The sequence below is a fragment of the Macaca nemestrina genome, chromosome 20 (genome assembly GCF_043159975.1).
Source record: "Macaca nemestrina isolate mMacNem1 chromosome 20, mMacNem.hap1, whole genome shotgun sequence".
Classification (NCBI taxonomy): domain Eukaryota; kingdom Metazoa; phylum Chordata; class Mammalia; order Primates; family Cercopithecidae; genus Macaca; species Macaca nemestrina.
The window spans coordinates 49145436-49169532 of NC_092144.1; the positions used below are offsets into that span (position 1 = coordinate 49145436).

Below are 24097 nucleotides of genomic sequence, written 5' to 3' on the forward strand. Positions count from 1 at the left end.
GGAGGGTTCTCTGCTCGTCGTCCTAAGAAATGAGCCCTGGGGGTGGCTCTGTGTCCTAGATTTAGTCTGTGGGGTTCCCACATCGGAGACTATACCCCTAGAAATGCTGATCTCCCACCTGAGAGGGGTCCCCATATCCAATGTTCTGCCTTGGTGGGGTCTCTGTGCCTGAGACTCAGAACTCTGCTCTCTGTCCCTGTCCCTGGGATCCCAGTCTCTCCCCTGCCCTTTGGTGCTAGTGTCTGAAGCTCCAAGCCTAATTCCACGCACCAGCGGTCAGCTCACCATGGCCCCCTAGGCTGCTGCTCTTGTATTCTAAAGTCTTATAGCAGCCTCACCTCTTCACTTATATAGTCTACGGCTGCTTTCATGCCACAATGGCAGAGTGAGTAGTTGGAACGAGACCATACAGCCTGCAAGCTGAAACATTTACCATGTAGCCCGTATCAGCAAACGCACGCCTGTCCCTGCCTTATACCGAGGGTCTCTGACATCAACCCTGAGAAACCTCTGAGGGTCCCCACAGCCTGGATTTTCCCTAAGGGTCCCTGCCTCCCACAGTAGGTGGCCCTGGCCCTGTGAAACCCAGCCCAGGGGTCTCCAGGTCTGCGACCTCCATCATTAGTCCTGTGCACCTCCCGCCATGGACACCCCAGTCACATCACCCTCGGCCCCAGAGTCCCTGTACTCCATCCATAGTCACATCAGCCCCAGTCCCAGCCCAGCCCAGCACCTTTGGTGATGCAGCTCAGGACGCCTCCGGAGGGCTGGCACACCTGCCCCGGCTTGCAGCTGTGTTTCTGGCACAGCACACCTTTACCCGCATGGCACGTACACTGCTGCTGACAGTCGTCAATGAGGACTGTCTGCTCCGGCTGTGGGGAGAGAGGGCACGGCCATCAGACACCATGGGTGGGAGCCGACTCTCACATCTCTGGCATTCTGGGCACAGAGGGGTTTGCAGACATCACAGACAAGGGACATCTCTCAGCAGGATGGCGCCCTGTCTGTGAAGCTGAGGCACAGCATGGGTTTGGGGCCGTCATTCATTTGTACATTTGTTCATTCACTTTTATTCATTAACTCATTCATTCCAAAATATCCGCTCAATCTCTGCTGTAGGAGAAACAGTGTGGCATAGTAACTAAGGGCAGATCGCCTGGGCTTGAAGCCCATTTCTTCTGTTTCCCAACTGTGTGACTCTGAGCAAGTTACTTCACCTCTTTATGGCTCAGTTTCCTGATTTGCAAATTGCAGATAATAGTAGCACTTGCCTATGGAACTATAACCGAGTTAATAACACATGTAAAGTGCAGATGAAAGGAAAAAGGCGTCCCTTAAATCATTCAGATAGGAGAGATAAGTGGGGTAGACATGAAACAAGATTGGGAGGATGTGGCTTATTTTTTAAGCTAAGTGATGGGTAAGTACATGGACAGTCATTCCACTGTTCTCTTACTTTTTTCATGTTTGAAAATTTTCAGAATAAAAAATTTTTAGATATGTAATGTGTATGTAAAATATGCACACATAGCACTTAAAACATTACCAGATACATAGTAAGCACTATCTACATATTTTCTGTTATTATTACTATTACTCATGTGAAGAGAACAACAGAGAGAGGGTCCCACCCCTCGGGCAGCTCACAGTCCTGCAAGGGAGACGGACATTAGACAAATACATCTTCCAGTCAAAGAAAAAGGGCCAACAGGGAGACAGTGGGAGAGGGAAACAGAGGGTGTTAGCAGCTGGTATAACAGATGAAAATCTTGTCTTTGTGGTCAGAAAGGCTTCCTTCATCCAGACCTGGAAGGCAAAGCCACAACTTGACCTGGGGAGTCAGGGAAGGGTTTAAAGCTTCGGAGCCTATGGTCATATTTAGGAAGATCTTTACCACTGCCATGTGGAGGGTGGACCAGAGGGAGCAAAGGTAGGAGCTGGGAGGGACCCAGGTGGGAGGGGACCAGCTGGACCACAGGAGGACCATGGGGATGGGGAAAGGAGTGGGTACAAGAGACATTCAAGAGGCTGAGTAGACTAGCTGCAGTGGCTCACACCTGTAATCCCTGCAGTTTGGGAGGCCAAGGCGGGAGGATCACTTGAAGTCAAGAGTTCGAGACCAGCCTGGCCAATATGGCAAAATCCCATCTCTACCAAATTAACTGTGCGTGGTGGCCCGTGCCTGTAGTCCCAGCTTCTCGGGAGGCTGAGGCAGGAGAATTACTTGAACCTGGGAGGCTGAGGTTGCAGTGAGCTTGAACCCAGGAGGCGGAGGTTGCACTCCAGCCTGGACGACAGAGTAAGACTCAGTCTCAAAAAAACCCAAAAAACAGAGAGAGAGGCTGAGTCACCCAGGCATGGTGGCTCATGCCATTAATCCCAACACTTGGGGAGGGCAGGTGGGAAGATGGCTTGAGGCCTGGAGTTCACAACCAGCCTGAGCAACATAGTGAGATGCCCCCATATCTATGTCTCCACAAGAAAATTAAAAACTTGCTGGGCTTGGTGGTGCATGCCTGTAGTCCCAAATACTTGGGAGGTGAGGTGAAGGATTGCTTGAGCCAAGGAACTCAAGGCTGCAGTAAGCTATGACCGTACCACTGCACTCCAGCCTGGGTGACAGAGTGAGACCCTGACTCTAAAAGAAATAAATAAGAGACCAAGTAGACCAAGTAGGCTGTGGGGCTGATGAGGAGTGGGAAGCATGAGGCCCCATATTCTGCCCCAGATGACTAGGTTCCTACCTCATAGTAGACACCATTGTGGTAGCAGCCACACTGCTGGATGGGCACGCAGGCTTCACCGTTGTAGAGGAAGCCGGAGTCACACTGGCAGCCTTCAGCACACTCATCTGGGCACTGCAGAGGGGCACTGAGAGCCGCGCAGCCCAGGGAGCAGGTGTCCGCGCAGAGCTCGTAGTGGCTGTTCGCTGGGCACTTTATGGCTGCAAGGAGGGGGTGCCCGTCAGAGCCCTGGGGAGGGAGGGGCTGCAAGGCCCAGGGTCTACCCTTCTGTGCTTCAACCTCTCCCCTCCCTGCCCCTCTGGCTCTCCCTCACTCACGACAGAAAGTTTCCGTCCTCCAGGGCTTCACGTGGCCTCCAGCCGCCTGGCAAGCACTCACATAGGCATGGATGTTGCTGCAGAGAATGCTCAGGTTCCCACCACCCAGGCAGAGATCAAAGACGCAATCTTGCAAGGGACCCTGGGGATCCACCAGCTTGTGGCAGGAAGCCAGCGGCCCTGTGGCGCTGGAGAGGAGGCCACAGAACTCCTCCTTCTGATACTTCTTCTCCTGCTCAGGAGGACACTTGCTGGTGTCACAGCCCTCGCTCCCTGGCGGGCAGGTGGGCGGCGGCAGGCAGGGAGAGCCAGGTACCGCCTCCTCCCAGGAGTTGCCGAAGTCATTGGCGTTGCCTGCCTGTGAGCCATTGGGCTTCTGGAAGTCATCCTTGGGGTCGCCGTTGTAGTTCCCACACAGGCCGCACATCTGCTGGTAGTAGTTTCCGGGGATGGTGACCCGCACATAGTACACAAGGTCGTAGGCCACACGCAGGCCGAAGTCGGTCTCAATCACAACGTCTGAACCATGCTGGGAGGCTCGGATCTGGCCGTTGGCCAGCACCACGGGCAGCTTCATGTCCACACCGTTCACCTGGGAGGCGAGAGAGGCAGGCCACGCTTCAGAAAATAAACTTTGAGTGGAGGTCGGACCCTAGTTCAAGCCCATGCCTGATGCTGAAGATCTGTGTGTCCTCACCTCTTAGGTCTTCACTTTTTGTATCTCTAAAACTGGTAGAATAATAGGGCCTCATAGTGGATTGAATGGTGGTCCATAAAATGCATATTCACCCAGAATCCCATAATGTGAGCTTAATTGGAATAAAGTTCTTTGCAGATGGATTCAGGGAAATAACGTCAACATGAGATTGTCCTGGATTAAGCTGGGCCCTAAATCCAACGGCAGGTGTCCTTATAAGAGCCAGAAAGAAAAAGACACAGAGACACACAGAAACGGCCACATGAAGATGAAGGCACAGATTAGAATGGTGTGGTCACAAGCCCAGAGAACCTGGAGCCTCCAGAGCTGGAAAGGGAAAGCAAGATTCCCCAACCAGTGCCTTTGGAGGCCGTGCAGCTCTGCCGACACCCTGATGTTGAACTTCTGGCATCCAGGACTGTCGGAAAGTACATTTCTATTGTTTTAAGCCACCAAACTTGTGGTAATTTGTTATGGCACCACGGGAAATGAACACAGGTCTCAATGAAGTAACAAGCCTCCAGCTATCCTTTATGTACCACTCGATGCAGGCATTAATAAGCAATAATGGCCCCCAGAGCCACTTGCCCAAGTTCAAACAGTTTCCCCCTTACCCTCTTTGTGACCTTGGGCAAGTGAGTCACCTCTCCCTGTTTCTGTTTCCTCATCTCTCAGGTGGGAATAAGGTGTTTGCCCCATGGAACTGTTGTCAGGATCAAATAAATTAATGTCTGTAAAGTGCTGAGAAACATGGCTGGCATAGCATGCATGCTTCAGGAGCATCTGCCGTTACTAGCAGCTATGAATGGAGGTTTTTCTTCTGAAGAGTAAACGGACACCACAGGTTTATGCTTTAAAGCATCAGCGGGTGGAAAGTTAGACTAAATTCTTGGGGAAATGAACTCAAACCTATGAGCTGAGGACCAGTGGTTTCAGTTTAAGATTACTAGGCACCAACAAAGCCTCATAAATCCACCCCTGGATGGGGCACAGTGGCTCGTGTCTATAATCGCAGCACTTTGAGAGGTCAAGGTGGGAAGATCACTTGAGCCCAGGAGTTCAAGGTCAGCCTGAGTAAAATATGGAGATCCTGTCTCTACAAAATAAAAAAAATAAAAAAAAATTGGTCAGGAGCAGTGGTTCACAGCTGTAATTCCAGCACTTTGGGAGGCCAAGGTGGGAGGGTCTCCTGAGCCCAGGAGTTCAAGACCAGCCTGGGCAACATAGCAAGACCCCTCTCTATACAAAAAAAATTTGGCCAGGCATGGTGGTTCACACCTGTACTGCCAGCATTTTGGGAGGCCAAGGTGGGTGGATCCCGAGGTCAGGAGATTGAGACCATCGTGGGCAACATGGTAAAACCCCCATCTCTACTAAAAATACAAAAAAGTAGCTGGGCATGGTGGCCGGTGCTTGTAGCTGAGACAGGAGAATCACTTGAAACCAACAGGAAGAAGTTGCAGCGAGTCAAGATTGCATCCTACACTCTAGCCTGGGTGACAAAGTGAGTTTCTGTCTCAAAAAAAAAAAAAAAAAAAAAAAGTCGCGGTTGTCCAGTTCACCAGATTAAGTCAGCAATTTATCAGCACCTTCGCCAATACTGCTACCAGAGAAACAGCTGCATGTGTGTGTTTCAGTGGGATCTCAGGGGAAACTCCTCCACCGTAACTGAGATGTCAGTGTTCATATGAGACCAGATCTTCTTGGTAAGAAAAGTTCTGCAGAGCAGCACGGGGTTCAAGCTCCACCTTTGCTGGGGGACTATGGCCAGTGATGGGCCACCCCACTCTGAAAAATAAAGCACGTCATAGTGCCTGCAGCTCCTGGTGCACACATACAGACACCATGGACATGAAGTGCCTGGCGGCCAAAAGGTCTGCAGTCAGCTGTATAGAAACTATAGCTGCTGTTGTTGTTGTTAAGGGGGTGATAGTGTCACCCACAGATTGTCCCCTGCCCATGAAGCTTCTCAAGCCTTGGGCTTTCTCAACCTCTGATGGCACCACGTCCTGCCAATGAGTGGCAGAATAGGGAGGTGAGTAGGACAGAATCCAGGATTGAGGTGGGGAGAGGATGGAGTGGGAGGGAGGAGAGGGTGGGAGAGATTTGGAGTGAAAAGTCCATGCGGCCAGGCGCAGTGGTTCACCCCTGTAATCCCAGCACTTTGGGAGGCTGAGGCAGGCGGATCACAAGGTCAGACATTTGAGACCAGCCTGGACAACATGACGAAATCCTGTCTCTACTAAATACAAAAATTAGCCAGTTGTAGTGGTGGGCACCTGTAATCCCAGCTACTTGGGAGGCTGAGGCAGGAGAATTGATTGAACCCAGGAGGCGGAGGTTGTAGTAAGCCCAGGTTGCACCATTGCATTGTAGCCTGGGTGACAGAATGATACTCCATCTCAAAAAAAAAAAAAAAAAAGAAAGAAAGAAAGAAAAAGAAAAAAAGAAAAGTCAATGCATGGAGGTGAAGAGAGGGTGGAGACTGAGGGACAGAGTAGGGGGAGCAGCTCCCAAGTCCCTGATGACACCTCCCTCATTGGCTTCCCACGCTGGGTTCTTATTGGCAGCTTCTGTCCTCAGGGACCCCAGGCCTCGCACATGCACTCTCATCTCTGTGTCCCCAACTTCTGGGCTGAGCACTGCCTGTGCCCCACCCACCCACAGGCCCCTCACCCCCGTGCTCCCCATCTGCTCTCACCGTGACCTTCCACTGTCTCTGCTCCAGCCGCAGGGTGAAGTTTCCCACCTGGACCGTGATCACCCTGGTCACACTGACTCGCCCATTACCCCAGGCCACGTTCTCCTGCAGGACGGCAAACCGATGCAGGCCAGGCCGGGTGCCGCAGGTCTGAGCCAGCACATACACGCAGGTGCCCATGAAGTCGAAGCGGCGGCCATCGAAGGTGGTGTAGTGGGGGTCTCCCGACGCCTGGCAGGTGGCAGAGCCCACGGCCACACAGCCCAAGCTGCCACCGGATGGCTGGCAGGCCTCGTGCGGGCCGCAGCTGGAGGGCTCACAGGATACTAGGCCGCCCTCCTGGCAGTGGCAAAGGGAATCACACCCGGGGCCAGGGTAGAAGGTCTGGCCTGGTGGGTAGTAGGTGCCCTGGTGTACGCAGCCACAGGAGGCCAGAGGCAGGCAGGACTCACCACTGAGCGCAAAGCCCTCATCGCACACGCAGCCCTCATGGCATTCTGAGCCACAGCCTCCGTGCACTGGGAGGTCTCCACAGGACAGCGGGCAGCCGTAGGAACACGCCTCATAGTGGCTGTTGGGTGGACAGCTCAGTGCTGCAGGGAGAGGAGACATCAAGATCAAGAATTCCTGCTCCTAGGGAGCAGGACTCGATACCCCCCAGCCCCAATACATTCATATGCACACACACACTCAAACACACTCACACACAAGCGGTCCCCCAACACATTCGTATGCACACACAGATGCTCAAAGACACTCACACACAAGCGGTCCCATTGCAGGGAGCTTGGGGAACACATTACATCGCAGTTAATCTGATCCTGATAATTAAGATTCTTTCCCAATTTAACTGTAGTTTGGAGTTGTCTATTATGGTTTTTTTCTTTTTTTTTTTTTTTTTTTTTTGAGAAATGGGTCACTCTGTTACTCAGACTGAATGGAGCTCGGTGGTGCTTGCTATCACAGCTCACTGCAGCTTTGACCTCCTGGGCTCAAGCAATCCTCCCACTTCAGCCTCCTGAGTAGCCGGAACTATAGATGTGCACCACCATGCCTGGCTAACTTTTTAAATTTTGTGTAGAGATGGGGTCTCGCTATGTTGCCTAGGCTGGCCTCAAACTGCTGGGCTCAAGCAGTCCCCCTGCGTCAGCCTCCCGAAGTGCTGGGATTACAGGAATAAGCCACCACACCCGGCCTTCTATTATGTCTTTAATGACCTTATTCAAGTTGGATACATGGTGTTGATATGTGGTATATATTTTAAACATGCATATGCATATATTTTTGTGTGTGTGTGTGTATAATCTATGCAGTGTATTTGTGAATGCCATACTTTTAGCTTCTTCCTTCTATAGCAGTAATTAAATTAAAATATTTAGCCAGTGTTATAAAAAAAACCCTCCCTTCTCCCCTCCCCAAACTCCAGTCACTCCAGTCACTCCAGTCTACAAAAAGCAAATCTAAGTGGCTAAAACTAAACCACATTAAATCTCTATCTGTGCTGTCTAATACAGTAGCCACTAGCCACTTGGGACCATTTAGATGTAAATTAATTAAAATGTAACAAAATTGAAGCTTTAGCCCTTCGGTCACAACATCCTCACTGCAAGCGCTCAGCAGCCACATGTGACCTGTGGCAACCTGGTATGTATTTGAACAGCTCAAATATGGAGCTGTCATCATTGAAGTTCTGCTGGGTGGTGCTGTTCTGAAGCTAACATCCAGCTTACAGGAGAATCATGGGGACATAGGGACAAGTTCAATAACACTCCAAAATAGCAACTAGCCAGATCCTGAAAATAGAAAATTCTGCAGGATAAATGACCTATCTTTCCCAATAATGAAGTGACATAAACAAAAGGAAGAGCTGGATGGAGGGATAGATACGTGATAAGGCAAGTGAGTGAATTAGAATTAGAGTGTAGAGGCTGGGCGCGGTAGCTCACACGTGTAATCACGGCACTTTGGGAAGCCGAGGCGGGAGGATCACTTGAGGTCAGGAGTTTGAAACCAGCCTAACCAACATGGTAAAACCCATTTCTACCAAAAATACAAAAATTAGCTGGGCATGGTGGCGCACATCTGTAATCCCAGCTACGTGGGAGGCTGAGGTGGGAGAATCGCTTGAACCCGGGAGGCGGAGGTTGCAGTGAGCCGAGATCGTGCCACTGCACTACAGATTGGGCGACAGAGCGAGACTCCATCTCAAAAAAAAAAAAAAGAAAAAGAAAAGAAACAGGATTAGAGTGTAGAGTCCAGGTGGCAGGTTTATGGGTCTTCACTGTAAAATTATTTCAACTTTTTTGTATATTTGACAATTTTCATAATACTATGTTGGGAGGAACAAAGGAAGGAAATTCTGACAGAGTAAAAGCAACAAGGTAGATCAATCCAATGCAGTATGTGTATTTGGTTTGGTTCTAGAGCCAAACAAAATAGAAAAAAACCTTTTTTTTTTTTTTTTTTAGACAATTGGGAAAATTTGAACCCAGATTGGGCTTTACATGATGTTAGGGAATTGATATTATTTTTGTTACTGGTAATTAATTACCACATGCCCTCATATCTCTTTCTTCCTTCCTTTTTTTTTTTTTTTTTTTTTTTAGAGACAGGGTCTCACTGGAGTGCAGTGGCACCGTCTTGGCTCACTGCCGCCTCCACCTCCTGGGCTGAAGATATTCTCCCACCTTAGCCTCCTGAGTAGCTGAAATGATAGGCACTAGTCACCACGCCCGGCTTATTCTTTATTTTTATTTTTGTAGAGACAGGGTTTTGTTATGTTGCCCAGGCTGGTCTTGAACTCCTGGCCTCCAGCGATCCTTCCACCTAGGCCTCCCAAAGTGCTGGGATTACAGGCATGAAAAGGGAAGTCCTGTTCCTTAAAAGTCCATTTTTGTTGCTGAATACAGATGCTTACTGAAGTAGTTAGAGGAGAACTCATCTGCCTAGAATTTGATCTAAAATATTCTATAAAAAAAAAAGAGGGGCTGGAGTGAGATGTAGAGGAACTAAGAATGGCAAAATACCAATAATTGTTGAAGCTGGGTCAGGCCTCCATCTGCATGTCTAAGCCCTCATGATCCAGTCTTCTAGAACTTCCAAGGGGTAGAAGGACAAGAGGAATTTTGAGGAAACAAGAGATTCTCAATTTTCACAGAGGCCACAGAGTCTAATAATTAACAGCACAAAATCAGGAGCCAGCCTGTTCAAATCACCCCACCAGCTGTGTGACCTCAGGCTAGTTCCTTAACATCTCTGTGGTCCTCTTTCTTCATCTTGTAAAGTAGGAATAAGAGCAATTCCACCTCACGGGGTGGTTGTGAGGATTCAACGAGAAACCCTTAGAACAGGACCTGCCCAGTGGGATGCGTGTCACACAACTGCCAGCTGGAATTATACGTGTCCTCCCTAAAAGGACAGCCCAAGAATGCTCTGTTAGAGGAGCATTCCCGCTTCCCATTGTCCCCCTGTCCCCTTCACAAGCGTGCTTTCTCCACTTTACGGAAGAGAACAGTGTAGTCCCCAACCCATCCTGAATCTTTTTTTTTTTTTTTTTTTTTTTTTGAGACAGAGTCTCGATCTATGGGCCAGGCTGGAGTGTAGTGGTGTGATCTCGGCTCACTGCAATCTCTGCCTCCCAGGTTTAAGCAAAGATTGTCCTGCCTCAACCTCCCGAGTAGCTGGGATTACAGGCGCTCACCACCATGCCTAGCTAATTTTTATATTTTTTGTAGAGACAGGGTTTTGCCATATTGGCCAGGCTGGTCTTGAACTCCTCACCCCAAGTGATCTGCCCGCCTCGGCCTCCCAAAGTGCTGGGATTACAGGTGTGAGCCACGGCGCCCGGCCCCATCCTGAATCTTAACACATGGCACACTTTCCTGGGGTGTGAAACCTCTGAGGACATAAACAGACAATTTCAAATATTGCTATCACTGTGAACACAACGAATGCTCACTCATTATTGAGTAATAAGTCAAAAGGAGGGCCTAATAGAATTGGCGGCTCACAGATAATAAAAAGTAAATTTTGTGGTGTCTTACTGTGTGCCTTCCCTATGACTCAGGAGGGGTTCAGAGCATGGAGTGATGTTACTCTACCTGCACTCCGTCCACTCCCACCCACTTATCAATATCATGTAAGCCAGGAGCTGTGGCTCAAGTCTGTAATCTCAGCACTTTGGGAGGCCAAGGCGGGAGGATGGTTTGAGCCCAGGAGTTTGAGACCAGCCTAGACAACATAGTGAGATCTTGTGTCTACAAAAAATAAAAAAATAGCCAGGCATGGTAGTGTGCACCTGTAGTCCCAGCTACTCAGGAGGCTGACACAGGAGGACCACTCGAGCCCAAAGATTGAGGCTACAGTGAGCTGTGATCATGCCACTGGACTCCAGCCTCTGTGACAGGATAATATCTTATCTCAAAAATAAATAAATATCATATATACAAAAATAAAAGGTAGGATTAGAATTGATGCTGAACCCTGTCTCATTCTAACAATATATGTGAAATACTGGGTGGGGGGAAGCTCCATCCATCTCACTGAATGATGTCATTAAAATGGCCATTACAATTTACTTCTGTTTAATATTTTTATCAATTGTGCACAAACAATACTTACAATGATATCTTACTCCATTAAAAAAACCACTTAGAGTCTTACAGTCTCAGGAATTTCTAAAACTTCTTATATCTTTTATCCCGGGAGTTTTCACATCCCAGGGCAACACACCACATGTTAAGATTTGGGATGGGTGGAGACTGCACTGCTTATTTTATTTTATTTTATTAATTTAATTTAATTTAATTTAATTTAATTTTTTGAGACAGAGTCTTGCTCTGTTGCCCAGGCTGGAGTGCAGTGGCGTGATCTCGGCTCACTACAACCTCCGCCTCCCTGGTTCAAGCGATTCTTCTGCCTGAGCCTCCCGAGTAGCTAGGATTACAGGCAACCACCACCACACCCTGCTAATTTTTAGTATTTTTAGTAGAGATGGGGTTTCACCATGTTGGCCAGCCTGGTCTCAAATTCCTGGCCTCAGATGATCCAGCCACCTCAGCCTCCCAGAGTGCTGGGATTACAGGTGTGAGCCACAGCACCCAGCTTGCACTGTTTTTCAGAAACAGGCTCTTGCTATGCTGCCCAGGCTGGTCTCTAACTCCAGGCCTCTAGGCATCCTCCCACCTCAGCATCCTGAGTAGCTAGGATTATAAACATTCTGAAATCTTAGTCATATATGTGTATGCTTGTGGCAGAGAAGTGTGATGGGGATCGTGACACAGGCTTCCAAGGGTCACGTCTTGACTCTGGGCATGACCATGGTGCTTGCTTTGACCAATGGGACATTGGCAACCATGATACCAAGTAGAGCCTTGGAAAGTGCTTGCACACTGGGGCTTGTGTGCTCTTGTTGCTTTAGGAATCTTGAGGGCACCTTGGGAAGAAGCCTGGGCTCACCTGCTGGAAGATAAGACCAAGTGGAGCAGAGACAAGAAGTCCCAGCTGAGGGTCCTCCAAACCAACCAGCTTGACAACTGCCAATGTGTAAAATCACCCTCAATTACCCAGCCTCGGCTGAGCCTCTAACAGCCTGCAGAGATCAACCAAGCTGGCCCAGTCTGGGAGAACAGCTCAGCAGCCCCCAGAATCATGAGAAAGGATAAATACTTGGCCAGGCGTGGTGACTCATGCCTGTAATGTATAACTATGAGGACTATGTAATGTATGAGGACTATGTATCTGGTGAATACATTTAAAAGAGGAGCATAAGTCAAGTAATAGTTTCATTTTGAAATATCAGTATTATGTTGATAATTGTGGAAACTAAATGATGGATATATTCGGGCTCACTATCCTAGTTTACTTTGGGTATGTTTAAATTTTTCCCTAATAAAAATGTTCTTAAGGCTGGGCGCAGTGGCTCACGCCTGTAATTCTAGCACTTTGGGAGACCGAGTTGGGCAGATCATTTGAGGTCAGGGGTTCAAAACCAGCCTGGCCAACATGGTGAAACCCCGTCTCTACTAAAAATACAAAAAAATTAGCCAAGCGTGGTGGCGGGCATCTGTAGTCCCAGCTGCTTGAGAGGCTGAGGCAGGAGAATTGCTTGAACCCAGGAGGAGGAGGTTGCAGTGAGCTGAGTTCGCGCCACTGCACTCCAGCCTGAATGACAGAGTGAGACTCCATCTCAAAAAAAAAAGTTCTTAAAAGTCAAAAGTTACCATTTGTTGGAAATTATACATTTTATAATTATTTCAGGTGAAAAACTAGACATGTATGCTTCCATTAATTCCAAAATTCAAAAACTTTAGAAGTCAGAATAGTGGTTACTTCTTGGGGTTGGGAACCTGGATGTTTTTTTTCTTGAATTTGGGACTGTTCAAACAGCTTTGTTATCTTGGTGAAAACTGATCAAGCTGTTAGCTTATGATATGTACGTATTTTTAAATATTTGTATTATATTTCAATAATGAATTTTAGAAATTAAAAATCAGGTGAGAGGAAACTGGTATGATGGCTCACATCTGAAATCCCAGTATTTTGAGAGGTCGAGGCACGAGGATTGCTTGAGCCCAAGAGCTCGAGATCAGCCTGGGCAAAAAATCAAAACCTTGCCTCTATAAAAAAATTTTTAAAATTAGCTGGGGTGGTACATGCCTGCCGTTTCAGCTACTCAGGAGGCTGAGGCAGGAGAATCACTTGAGCCCAGGAGTTCCAGGCTGCAGTAAGCTATGATTGCACCACTGCACTCCAGCCTAGGCAACAGAGAAAGACCCCATCTTAAAAAAAAAAAAAAATCAGGTGAGAGGATACATGGTTTTTCAAACTTCTTTCATAGGCAAGCAAAGGCACTGGAAAACCATTCATGCACCCACCTGTGAAACAAGGCTCTCAAACTGACTGTCCAAGGGGTCAGGCAGATGTAAATAAGTGAGGTAGGATAAATGAGGACCAAAAAGAACCAGACGGGAGATGAGACTCCTAATGACAATACTGTTGCTCATATCTCAATGACAGCTGTTATGTGGGAATCAGACCCCGGGCCACCAGGTGTACTCAGTCATTTTACAAATACCAACTGCCACCGGGCACAGTGGCTCACACCTGTAATCCCAGCACTTTGGGAGGCTGAGGTGGGCGGATCACGAGGTCAGGAGATCGAGACCATCCTGGCCAACATGGTGAAACCCCATCTCTACTAAATATACAAAAATTAGCTGGGTGTGGTGGCGCGTGCCTGTAATCCCAGCTACTCTGGAGGCTGAGGCAGGAGAATAGCTTAAACCAGGGAGTCAGAGGTTGCAGTGAGCCGAGATCACGCCACTGCACTCCAGCCTGGTGACAGAGCGAGACTCCGTCTAAAAAAAAAAAAACTAATACCAATTGCATGACCACCATCTGTGACTTTCTAGCTATCATGATCCCAGGTGTGTAACTGAACCTTTCTGAACCTCAATTTCTTCATCTGTTAAATGGGTATAACCACAATCCCCACCTCATTGGGCTATTATAAGGATTAAAAGAATTAATGATATTTATACATTAATGACTATAATATATAAGGCTGAGTCCCCCAGTTGCCACTTCCGGTACTCACGGCAAAGTTTTTCACTCCTCCAGGGGTGCACTGTGGCTCCAGCAGCCTGGCATGCAGCAGCATAGGTGGCCAATGCGTCACATAGTGGCCCAGACTGGCCTGGCAGCAGGCAGCGGTCATACACACAGTCGCGCACGGCACCCTGGGGGTCCAGCTTGCTGTGGCACTCTCGGAAGGGCCCCTGGGGGTCCGCAAGGATTCCACACTCATTCTTGCTCTGCAGCTGCTGGGCCACCAGGGAGTCCAGCTTGGGACAATCACCAGGTTCAGTTGCTCCACAGCCGGACCTCGTCTCTTCTTGCCAGCTGTTCCCAAAAGCCAGTGCATTGGCAGCTTGACCCCCACCCCGCAGAGCCAGGTCGTCAGCTGGGTCCCCGTTGAAGTTCCCACAGAGTCCACACAGGGCCTCAGCATAGCTACTGGGCACCTTGGCAGTCACTCGTGCATCCCAGTTGTAGGTGACAGTCAGACCGAAGTCCGTGCGCACGACGGCGTCCCTGCCCTGGCGGAACACCTGCACCTGCCCATCTGCTGCTTGGAAGGGCAGGTACTGAAGGACGTCATCCACCTGGGTGGAGATGCAAGAGGGCCACCTGGTCAGGGTATTCACGGCTCTGTGGCCCAACCTTCAACTCACTCACCTCCAGCTACCCTGACCTCCTTGCTATTCTCTTGGACATACTATGCTCAGTCCCACCTCAAGGCCTTTGCACTCGCTGTTCCCTCTGCCTGGCTCACCATTCACCCCTCTTCATTCCTAAAGCACCAGCTTAAATTTAAATCCCTCACCCATGGCCTTCAAAACCTACATGATCTGTCTATCTCCCCATTACCTCCCTTACCTCACCTCTTCTCACTGTCCCTCTCACTCAGGCTGCTGCGACCATACTAGCTTCCTTTTTTTTTTTTTTTTTTTTTTGACAGGGTCTCACTCTGTTGCCCAGGCTGGAGTGCAGTGGTGCAATCTTGGCTCACTGCAACCTCTGCCTCCTGGGTTCAAGTGATTCTCCCTCAGTCTCCCTAGTAGCTGGGATTACAGGTGTGAACCACTGCGCCTGGCTAATTTTTTTTTTCTTTTTTTTGTATTTTTAGTAGAGAGAGGGTTTCACCATGTTGGTCAGGCTGGTCTCAAACCTCAGATGATCCACCCTCCTTGGCCTCCCAAAGTGCTGGGATTACAGGCGTGAGCCACCGTGCCCGGTCACTAGCTTCCTTTTAAAAATAGAGACAGGGGTCTCACTCTGTCACCCAGGCCAGAGTGCAATGGCGCGATCATTGCTCACTTCCTAGCACTTCGGGAAGCTGAGGCAGGGAGTGTCACTTGAGCCCAGGAGTTGGAGACCAGCCTGGGCAACTTAGTGAGACTCCGTTCTCCACAAAAAGGAAAAAGGAAAATGAAAAAAAATAAGATCTTCTAACGGGCCTCCCCCACCCCCAGACCCACCCAGAGCTCCAAGTCTTCAGAGGGTATTTCCTGACCGGCCACCCAGCCCTGGGCGCTGCGTCGCTCACCAGCACTTGCCCGGGGTACTCCCGGCGCACCACCACCTTCACCCCGCGGGCCTCCACCCGCACGGCGCGCGTGTAGCTCACAGTCTGGCTCCCCCGATGCTCATTTTCCACCAGCACCCGGAAGGCGGGCAGTGCTGCGTTCTGGCCGCATGAGCCGACCAGCAGGTACGTGCAGGTGCCCATGAAGTCGAAGCGCCGGCCGTCGAAGCTCACATAGTGTGGGTCCCCGGACCCCTGACAGGTCCCGAAGCGATTGGGGTAGCAGCCCAGGAGGCCGTTCTGGTCGCTGCAGATCTCACCCGCCGGGCAGCCCTGTGTGTCGCGGCAGGTCACCTGATGGGTGGCGCCGTTGCAGGTGCAGCGCCTTCGGCACGACTCGTCCGCCCACACCTCCTGGCCCGGAGCGAGCTGGAGACCCTGGAAGGTGCAGCCGCACGACGAGGCCGGCACGCAGGTGCCGCCGCTGGCCACGAAGCCCGGGAGGCACACGCAGCCCTCTACGCAGGGGCGCCCGGAGCAGTTGGACGGCGCCGCAGCCTCGTTGCAGGAGGCCGGGCAGGCAGGGCCGCAGAGCTCATAGCGGCTGTTGGCGGGGCAGGACAGGGCTGCGGGGAGATCAGAGAGGGTGGATCAGGCCCGCGCAGCAGGGGCCGTCGAAGGGCGCCCTGTCGGGGACAGCGCCCAGGAATTCCCTCCCCAAACCCTGCTTTTCTCTCAGAGCTCGCCATCTCAGATAATGGCACTGCCATCCTTCTGGGTGCTCCTGCGCCACACTCTAGCGATGCAGTTAATCTCCACCCCGCCAACCCCCTAACGCTTACTGGACAACCAATCTGTCAGCAAGTCCTGTGAGCTCCATATTCAAAATCTACCCAGACTGGCCAGGAGTGGTGGCGCACGCCTGTAATCCGAGCTACTCGGGAGGCTGAGGCAGGATAATCGCTTGAACCAGGAAAGCGGAGGTTGCAGTGAGCCAAGACCGTACCATTGCACTCCAGCCTGGGCGCAGAGCAAGACTTTGTCTCAAAAAAAAAAAAAAAAAAAAAAAAAAAAAATCTACCCAGTTACAGAATCTGCCTCTGGTCCTATCCACCGCAGCAGCCTCCTGCCTGGGCTCCCTCCTGCCCCACCAGCCTGTTCCTCACACCAGCCGGAGGGATCTGGGAACGTCTGGGTTAGATCAGGTCCCTCCCTGTCTCAGAGCACTCCCGTGGCTTCCTCTCACTCAGAGGAACGCCAGAGTCCTTCCCATGCCCCAGGAGGACCTGTGCCATCTGCTCCTCTCATCTCTCAGCCCTCACCTCCTCTCCCTTTCCCTCGGGCTCACTCTGTCCCAGCCCCAGCTGCCTTCTCCTCCCGGGTCCTCACACTTCCACCTCAGGGCCTTTGCACTGCCTGTGCCCTCTGCCTTCCCTTTCCTCAGAAAGCCACTGGGGCCCAGGTGGCCTGGGTTCAAATCCCAGATCTCTCCTTCTCAGCCACTGACTCCAATCTCCCCGTGCCTCAGTTTCCCCATCAGTAAGATGGGATAATGTAGTCCAGACCTCACACCGTTGTTATGGGGATTAAATGAGTTGATCTATGGGGAAACGTTCTGTGGACATCACTGTTAGGACTTAGCTGACTCCATTGCCTGACCATGGTCTCAGCTCCAATGTTATCTGTCCAGAAACGCCTTCCCTGGTCACCCTCTTCACCAGCCTCACAGTCACTGTCATTGCATGAACTTGTTTCTTTGGTTCTCTGAAGATACTTCCTAGTTTATCCCCTCCCTCTAAGAGATAAGTTCTACAGGAGTGGGGACCTGCTCTGTCTGAATCACTGTTGAGTCCCCAGCACCAAGGACAGGGCCTGGTGCACAGCAGGTGCTCAGGAAATACTGCAGAAATGAATGGGAGAATAAATGAACTCTCTGGTTCCCATTTTGCACCAGGCATGGAGTTGGGTGGGAGGCGGTGCTTACTGGGCAGTGGGGACACAGACAGCACTAGCCAAGACAAACACCTAGTGGCCTCTATGTCTCCCCTGTACTTACTCCCCTCCCTCTGGGCCTGGGCCTGGATGCCTCTTCCTCCCTCCCACCTGTCCTTTCTGCCTCTGGGACATGTCTCTGGGAGCCTCACTCACAAGGGCAGGAACAGATCTATGCTGGTCCTCACTGTGCCTTCGATATCATCAGCATGCACAGGGGGGCAGGCAGGGGTTCAAGGAATGCTTGTGGAATGAATGAGTGAATGATAAAACAGATGGACACCCGGCTAAAGAGCCTGAGCCTCATCTAGAGGGCAATGGGAGTCATGGGAGGACTATAGGCAAAGGAAGAGACATCACATGTCTGTGCCGGGATTCTGCAGACACGAATTCCTGTCCTGCCAAGCCTTTGAGCATGCTGTTCTCTGGGCCTGCAGCTCACTTCCTCCTCTTTTATTTTTTTATTTTTTTTATTTTTTGAGATGGAGTCTCGCTCTGTCGCCCAGGCTGGAGTACAGTGGTGCGATCTCAGCTCACTGCAAGCTCTGCCTCCTGGGTTTACGCCATTCTCCTGCCTCAGCCTCCCGAGTAGCTGGGACTACAGGTGCCTGCCACCTCGCCCGGCTAGTTTTTTGTATTTTTTAGTAGAGACTGGGTTTCACCGTGTTAGCCAGGATAGTCTCGATCTCCTGACCTCGTGATCCGCCCGTCTCGGCCTCCCAAAGTGCTGGGATTACAGGCTTGAGCCACCGCGCCCGGCCCGCTTCCTCCTCTTTCTCTTGGCAACTTTCTTACGGGTTTCAAATTGGACATCCCTTTCTCTAGAAAACCCTCCCTGACCACCCCTGCTCCCCAGGCTGGGCCGGGAACCTCCTCTGGTTTCCCATCGCCCCCACTGACTTCCTCCATCCTGGCCCTGACCCCTCTGCCTGTGTCCCCCCCCAATCCCAGCCCTGACTCATCCACCTGTCTCTCTCTCATCCTGGCCCCAACCCCTCCGAGTGGGCCTCCCCATCCTGCCTGGACCCCTCCATACCATGAATGTCTAGTGAAACATCTCCTCCAACCTTAGGCTCATTGTGGCTGGCTGTCTTGGCCATCACTAGGCCCCTGGCATTGCCCAGCACCAGGCTGAACCACAATAACTTCTCAGATATTGAGCAGATGCTAGGGATCTCCTGCCCCTCACTGTATGCTCCCAGCTCTCCCCACGGCATCACTTACGGCAGTTGGCTAGAGGTCTCCAGTTCCCAACTGAGATGCCAAGCTCCAGACAGGCCTGGGCATAGGCGCTGAGGCCACGGCACAGGCTGAGCCGCTCCCCACCGACCACACACAGGTCATATACACACTGCTCCAGGAAGGACCTGGGGTCCAGGGTGCCATGGCAGACAGTGAAGGGGCCATCAAGCTTGGTCAGCATGCCACAGAGTCTGTCGCCCTCATAGTGTTGGGCCTGGCCTGGGGTGCAGGCGGGACAGTTGTTCTGGCAGCCATCCTCACACAGGTAGTCCCCATCATCCAGCTTCCAGCTACTTGCGAACTCCACAGGGTCAGGAGCCAGAACCCCGTCAGGCAGGAGGAAGTCGTCTGCTGGGTCACCATTATAGTTGCCACACAGCCCGCACACCTGGTCTTGGAAGCGCGCGGGCAGGCTGAGTGCCAGCTGGCAGTCCCAGTCGTAAGTGACCACCAGCCCAAAGACCAGCTCCACCACGGCCCGTGGTCCGCTCTGGTACACACGCAGGCGGCCCTCGCTCAGGGAGACTGGCAGGCGTGAGCGCTGTTTGTCAACCTGCAGAGTGGGTGAGGAGGCGGTAGTCAGGCCCCTGTGCCATCTGGCCTCCAGCCCTCATCTCTGGGCCTCCCACCTGCTCCCCTGCTCTGGCTGCACTGAGACTCATTCTTTCTGCTACTGCTACCATCAGAGACCTTGCCTCTTGCAGTACCTGTGGCCTGAAATGTTCTTTCTGCAGCCGTGCATGTGACTCACTCCTGTACCTCCTATAAAATATTTGCTCAGTGAGGTGCCCCTCTGCCCAGTCACTGCACTGTCTGGGAAGTAAGCAGCACCTCTGCCCGGTCACTGAACCATCTGGGAGGTGAGGAGGGTCTCTGCCCGGTCACTGCACCGTCTGGGAAGTGAGGAGGGTCTCTGCCCAGTCACTGCACCATCTGGGAGGTGAGGAGGGCCTCTGCCCGGCCACCCCACCATCTGGGAGGTGAGGAGGGCCTCTGCCCGGCCACCCCACCATCTGGGAGGTGAGGAGGGCCTCTGCCCGGCCACCCCACCATCTGGGAGGTGAGGAGGGCCTCTGCCCGGTCACTGCACCGTCTGGGAAGTGAGGAGGGCCTTTGCCTGGCCCCCGCCACTCCTCCCTCATCTGGGAAGTGGGGAGTGCCTCTGTCCGGCCGCCCCACTCTCTGGGAAGTGAGGAGCGCCTTTTCCTGGTCGCCCCACCGTCTGGGAAGTGAGGTGCGCCTCTGCCCAGCTGCCCACCGTCTGGGAAGTGAGGTGCGCCTCTGCCCAGCTGCTGTGTGACCCTCCAAGTGTGAAGTGACAACCTTGTGTGTGATCTTTCTACCCTCCCCAAGTTTGCATTTTCAACATTAAAGTCTACTTTTTAATTAACAGTTTTAAATTCGAGAATATATTTTAAATGTATTTGCTCGAATGTCACTGACTCAAGCCTTCCCTGACTGCCCTATTTTATTATTTTATTTTATTTTAGTTAGTTAGTTAGTTAGTTAGTTATAGAGATGAGATGTTGCTATGTTGCCCAGGCTGGTCTCAACTCCTGGCCTCAAACAATCCTCCTGCCTCAGCCTTCCAAAGTGCTGGAATTACAGGCATGACCCACGGGACCCAGCCTACAATCCATTTTAAATGGCAGTCTTGGGCCAGGTGCAGTGACTCACGCCTGTAATCCCAGCACTTTGGAAGGCTGAGGTGGGTGGATCACTTGATGTCAGGAGTTCGAGACCAGCCTGGTCAACATGGCAAAACCCTGTCTCTACTAAAAGTACAAAAATTAGCTGGGTGTGGTGGGGCACGCCTGTAATCCCAGCTACTCAGGTGGCTGAGGCAAGAGAATTGATTTAACTCAGGAAGTGGAGGCTGTAATGAGCCAAGATCATGCCAAACAGAGTGAGACTCTGTCAAAAAAAAAAAAAAAAAAAAAAAAAAAAAAAAGGCAGCCTCTCCCTACTCCATAACCTCCTTCCCTGCTTTCCTTTTTTTTTTCTATAGCATCTGGCCTTCTAAAATATACTTCACAAATTGACCATGTTTATCATCTGTCTCACTCCATCAGAATGGCAGCTCCACAAAGACAGGGGTTTGGGTCTGCTTTGATCACTGCTTTATCCCCAATGCATAGAACAGGGCCTGGTGGAATCACAGGCACTCACTAAGCGAATTAAGTCACTGCTGCATTTAATAAACATTCACTGGGAACTCACTCTGTGCCTGGTCTTGGGCTAGGAGATCCTGCAAATACGAAGTTAACAGCGATAGCCCCAGGCCCTACCCTCATGGGTCTCCCAGTCCACTGGGAGAAAAAGACTCATCACCAGACAGTGGGAGCTCAGAGGGGTCAGGGCAGAGGTGGGAGAAGCACAGGTAGAAAAGTCAAGGCCAGGATCAGAAAGGCCCAGGCGGACAGGTCAGGGATGGGATAGGGAAGGTATAGGCTGAGGGTTCAGAGCTGGGATAGTGGGGAGATAGGAGACTGTGAAAACCTAGATAAATGGCCAGATTTAACCTTGCTGGTCAGGGAAGGCTTCCCAGAGGAAAGAATAATTGTGCTGAGTCTTAAAGGACCAGTAAGAGAGAGAGCGCCAGGAAAACCGGGAGGGAGTAGGATATTCCCATTCAAATGTCCTGAGTGGACAGAGATCCTTGCCAGTCCATCTGGCTTGGTGTTATGGACTCAATATCTGTGTCTCCTGCAAAGCCCATATGTTGAAATCTTAACACCCAACATGATGGTATTAAGAGTTGGGGGAGGCCTTTGGGAGGTGATTAGGTCATGAGGGTGGCACCCTCACGAATGGGATTAGTGCCCTTATGACAGAGGCCTCAGAGAGCTCTCGGGTCCTCTTTCCACTGTGTGAGGACACAGGGAGAAGTAGGCCATTTGCAGTCTGGAGGAGCACCCTCACCCTCACCTGGCAGTGCTGGTGACCTCATCTTGGACTTCCAGCCTCCAGAACTGTGAGAGACAAGGTTGTGTTGTTTGTAAGCCTCCCAGGCTCTGGTGTTATAGAAGCCTAAAATCTGACTAAGAACCAAGAGATAAAAACTATGTCTCTCTGTGCCCTGGGGCATTTTTTTTTTTTTTTTTTTTTTGAGATGGAATCTTGCTCTGTCACCAAGGCTGGGCTGCAGTGGCACGATCTTGGCTCACTGCAACCTCTGCCTCCCAAGTTCAAGTGATTCCCCAACCTGGGATTACAGATGCCTGCCACCACGCCCAACTAATTTTTGTATTTTTAGTAGAGATGGGGTTTCACCATGTTGGCCAGACTGGTCTTGAACTCCTGACCTCAAGTGATCTGCCCCTGCAATCCCCCACCCCTCAGCCTTCCAAAGTGTTGTGATTACAGGCATGAGCCACTGTGCCCAGGCTTTCATTTTTTTAATTAATTTTAAAAAATTTAAATTAGAGATGGGGTCTCACTATGTTGTCCACGCTGGTCTGGAGCTCCTGGCTCAAGCAATCCTCCCACCTCAGCCTCCCAAAGTGCTAGGATTATAGGTGTGAGCCACCGCACCCAGCCTGGGCATCGCTTTCTTACTCTTTCCTTACACATTCTCTAAGCTGTGCCAGAGCTGTGACTTGAAGTGGAGAAAGTCTTAGCCAAGAGGATGGAATATGAAAAAAGGAGCCACAGGAGAGAGGACAGCACGAGCAATGGCCCAGAGGGAAGACAGAGCATTCACTCATTCCGGTTCCCAGCAAAGCCTCTGTGAGTCCCACTGCATGGCCTGCTCTGTGCCAGCTGGTGCTTTAGACACTGTAGTGATGGAGACAGCCATGGACCCATGCTCAGAGCTCTCAGTCCAGAATGGCTGCTCAAATCTGTCTCTCCTCTAAGTCCAGTGATCTCCATTTTAATTTTTCTATTTTTTTATTTATGCATTTTTTTTAGACAGTTTTGCTCTGTCACCCAGCCTGGAGTGTAGTAGCAGCATCACAGCTCACTGCAGCCTCGACCTCCTGGGCTCAAGCCATCTTCCTGCCTCAGCCTCCCAAGTAGCTGGGACCACAGACAGGCACCACCACATCCAGTTATTATTATTTTTTTTTTTTGGTAGAGATAGGGTCTCCCATTTTTAAATGACACAAATAATATTCATTCATTACAGAAAACAGAAAATGCACATGAGCAAAAATGAGAAAAGGAAAATCACCCTGTAGGCACACACATACAAATGTATAGATCCTGTTGAGTTTTTTCCTACCTTTAGATATATTTACACTTAAAAAAAAGGACCATGCTGAAGTCACTATTTCATTAACCCCTCTCCTAACAATGTCTTGTGAGTATCCTACTATGATTCTGACAGTAGCTCTACACCTGACGGCTTTGTCAAGTCACTGACGTCTGTGAGGATCTGACAAAGAAAAAAGTAAGGCCGGGTGCGGTGGCTCCTGCCTGTAATCCCAACACTTTGGGAGGCCGAGGTGGGCAGATCACAAGGTCAGGAGATCAAGACCATCCTGGCTAACACAATGAAACCCCGGCTTTACTAAAAATACAAAAAAATTAGCCAGGCTTGGTGGCATGTGCCTGTAGTCCCAGCTACTTGAGAGGCTGAGGCAGGAGAATCACTTGAACCTGGGAGGCGGAGGTTGCAGTGAGCCGAGATCATGCCACTGCACTCCAGCCTGGGCAACAGAGCGAGACTCCGTCTCAAAAATAAAATAAAATAAAATACAAAGTAGTTTTTCAGAGAGAGGTACAAAATTCTGTATATAATTTCAAGGGATCTGAAGTCCACTTGAACTTGCGTTCAACGCTTCCAGGACTGAAGAACACCTACTTTCTTTTTTTTTTTTTGATATATATATATCTAAAAAATATTCATTGCCGTATTGTTTGTAATAGTGAACAATGTGTCCATCCACAGGGGACTGGTTGAATGAACTATGGTGTTCATATATATATAAAGAATTGTGCAGATGTTAAAAAAAGCACACCAACATGGCACATGTATACATATGTAACAAACCTGCACGTTGCACACATGTACCCTAGAATTTAAAGTATAATTTTAAAAAAATAAATAAAAATAAAAAGATAATAAAAAATAAATCAACCCACAAAAAAGGCTCCCTCTGCATTGATAGAGAAACTGTTCCAGAATGTATTGCTAAGTGCAAAAAGCAAAGTAGAGAACACAACATATATACACACATATATGTATACTTGTGTGTATATATGTATATATATGCAAAAATATATACTCTCTTTCTTTCTCTCTCTCTCTCTCTATGTATATATTTTTTGAGACAGAGTCTCACTCTGTCACCCAGGCTTGAGTGCAGT

At 50.3% G+C, this 24097-nt stretch overlaps 1 protein-coding gene across 1 annotated transcript in view; it reads right to left on the bottom strand.

Annotated features, from left to right (window-relative positions):
* FCGB (Fc gamma binding protein) overlaps window positions 1-24097 on the bottom strand; it is a 97340-nt gene that overhangs the window by 53423 nt on the left and 19820 nt on the right. Inside the window, exons 5-11 of the mRNA XM_071086799.1 lie at window positions 18767-19337; window positions 15572-16176; window positions 14060-14627; window positions 6463-7055; window positions 3065-3656; window positions 2748-2947; window positions 734-875 (exon numbers count right to left, since the gene is read on the bottom strand). Of these exons, the coding sequence (XP_070942900.1) occupies window positions 734-875; window positions 2748-2947; window positions 3065-3656; window positions 6463-7055; window positions 14060-14627; window positions 15572-16176; window positions 18767-19337 (3271 nt within the window). The remainder of the gene's footprint in view (window positions 1-733; window positions 876-2747; window positions 2948-3064; window positions 3657-6462; window positions 7056-14059; window positions 14628-15571; window positions 16177-18766; window positions 19338-24097) is intronic.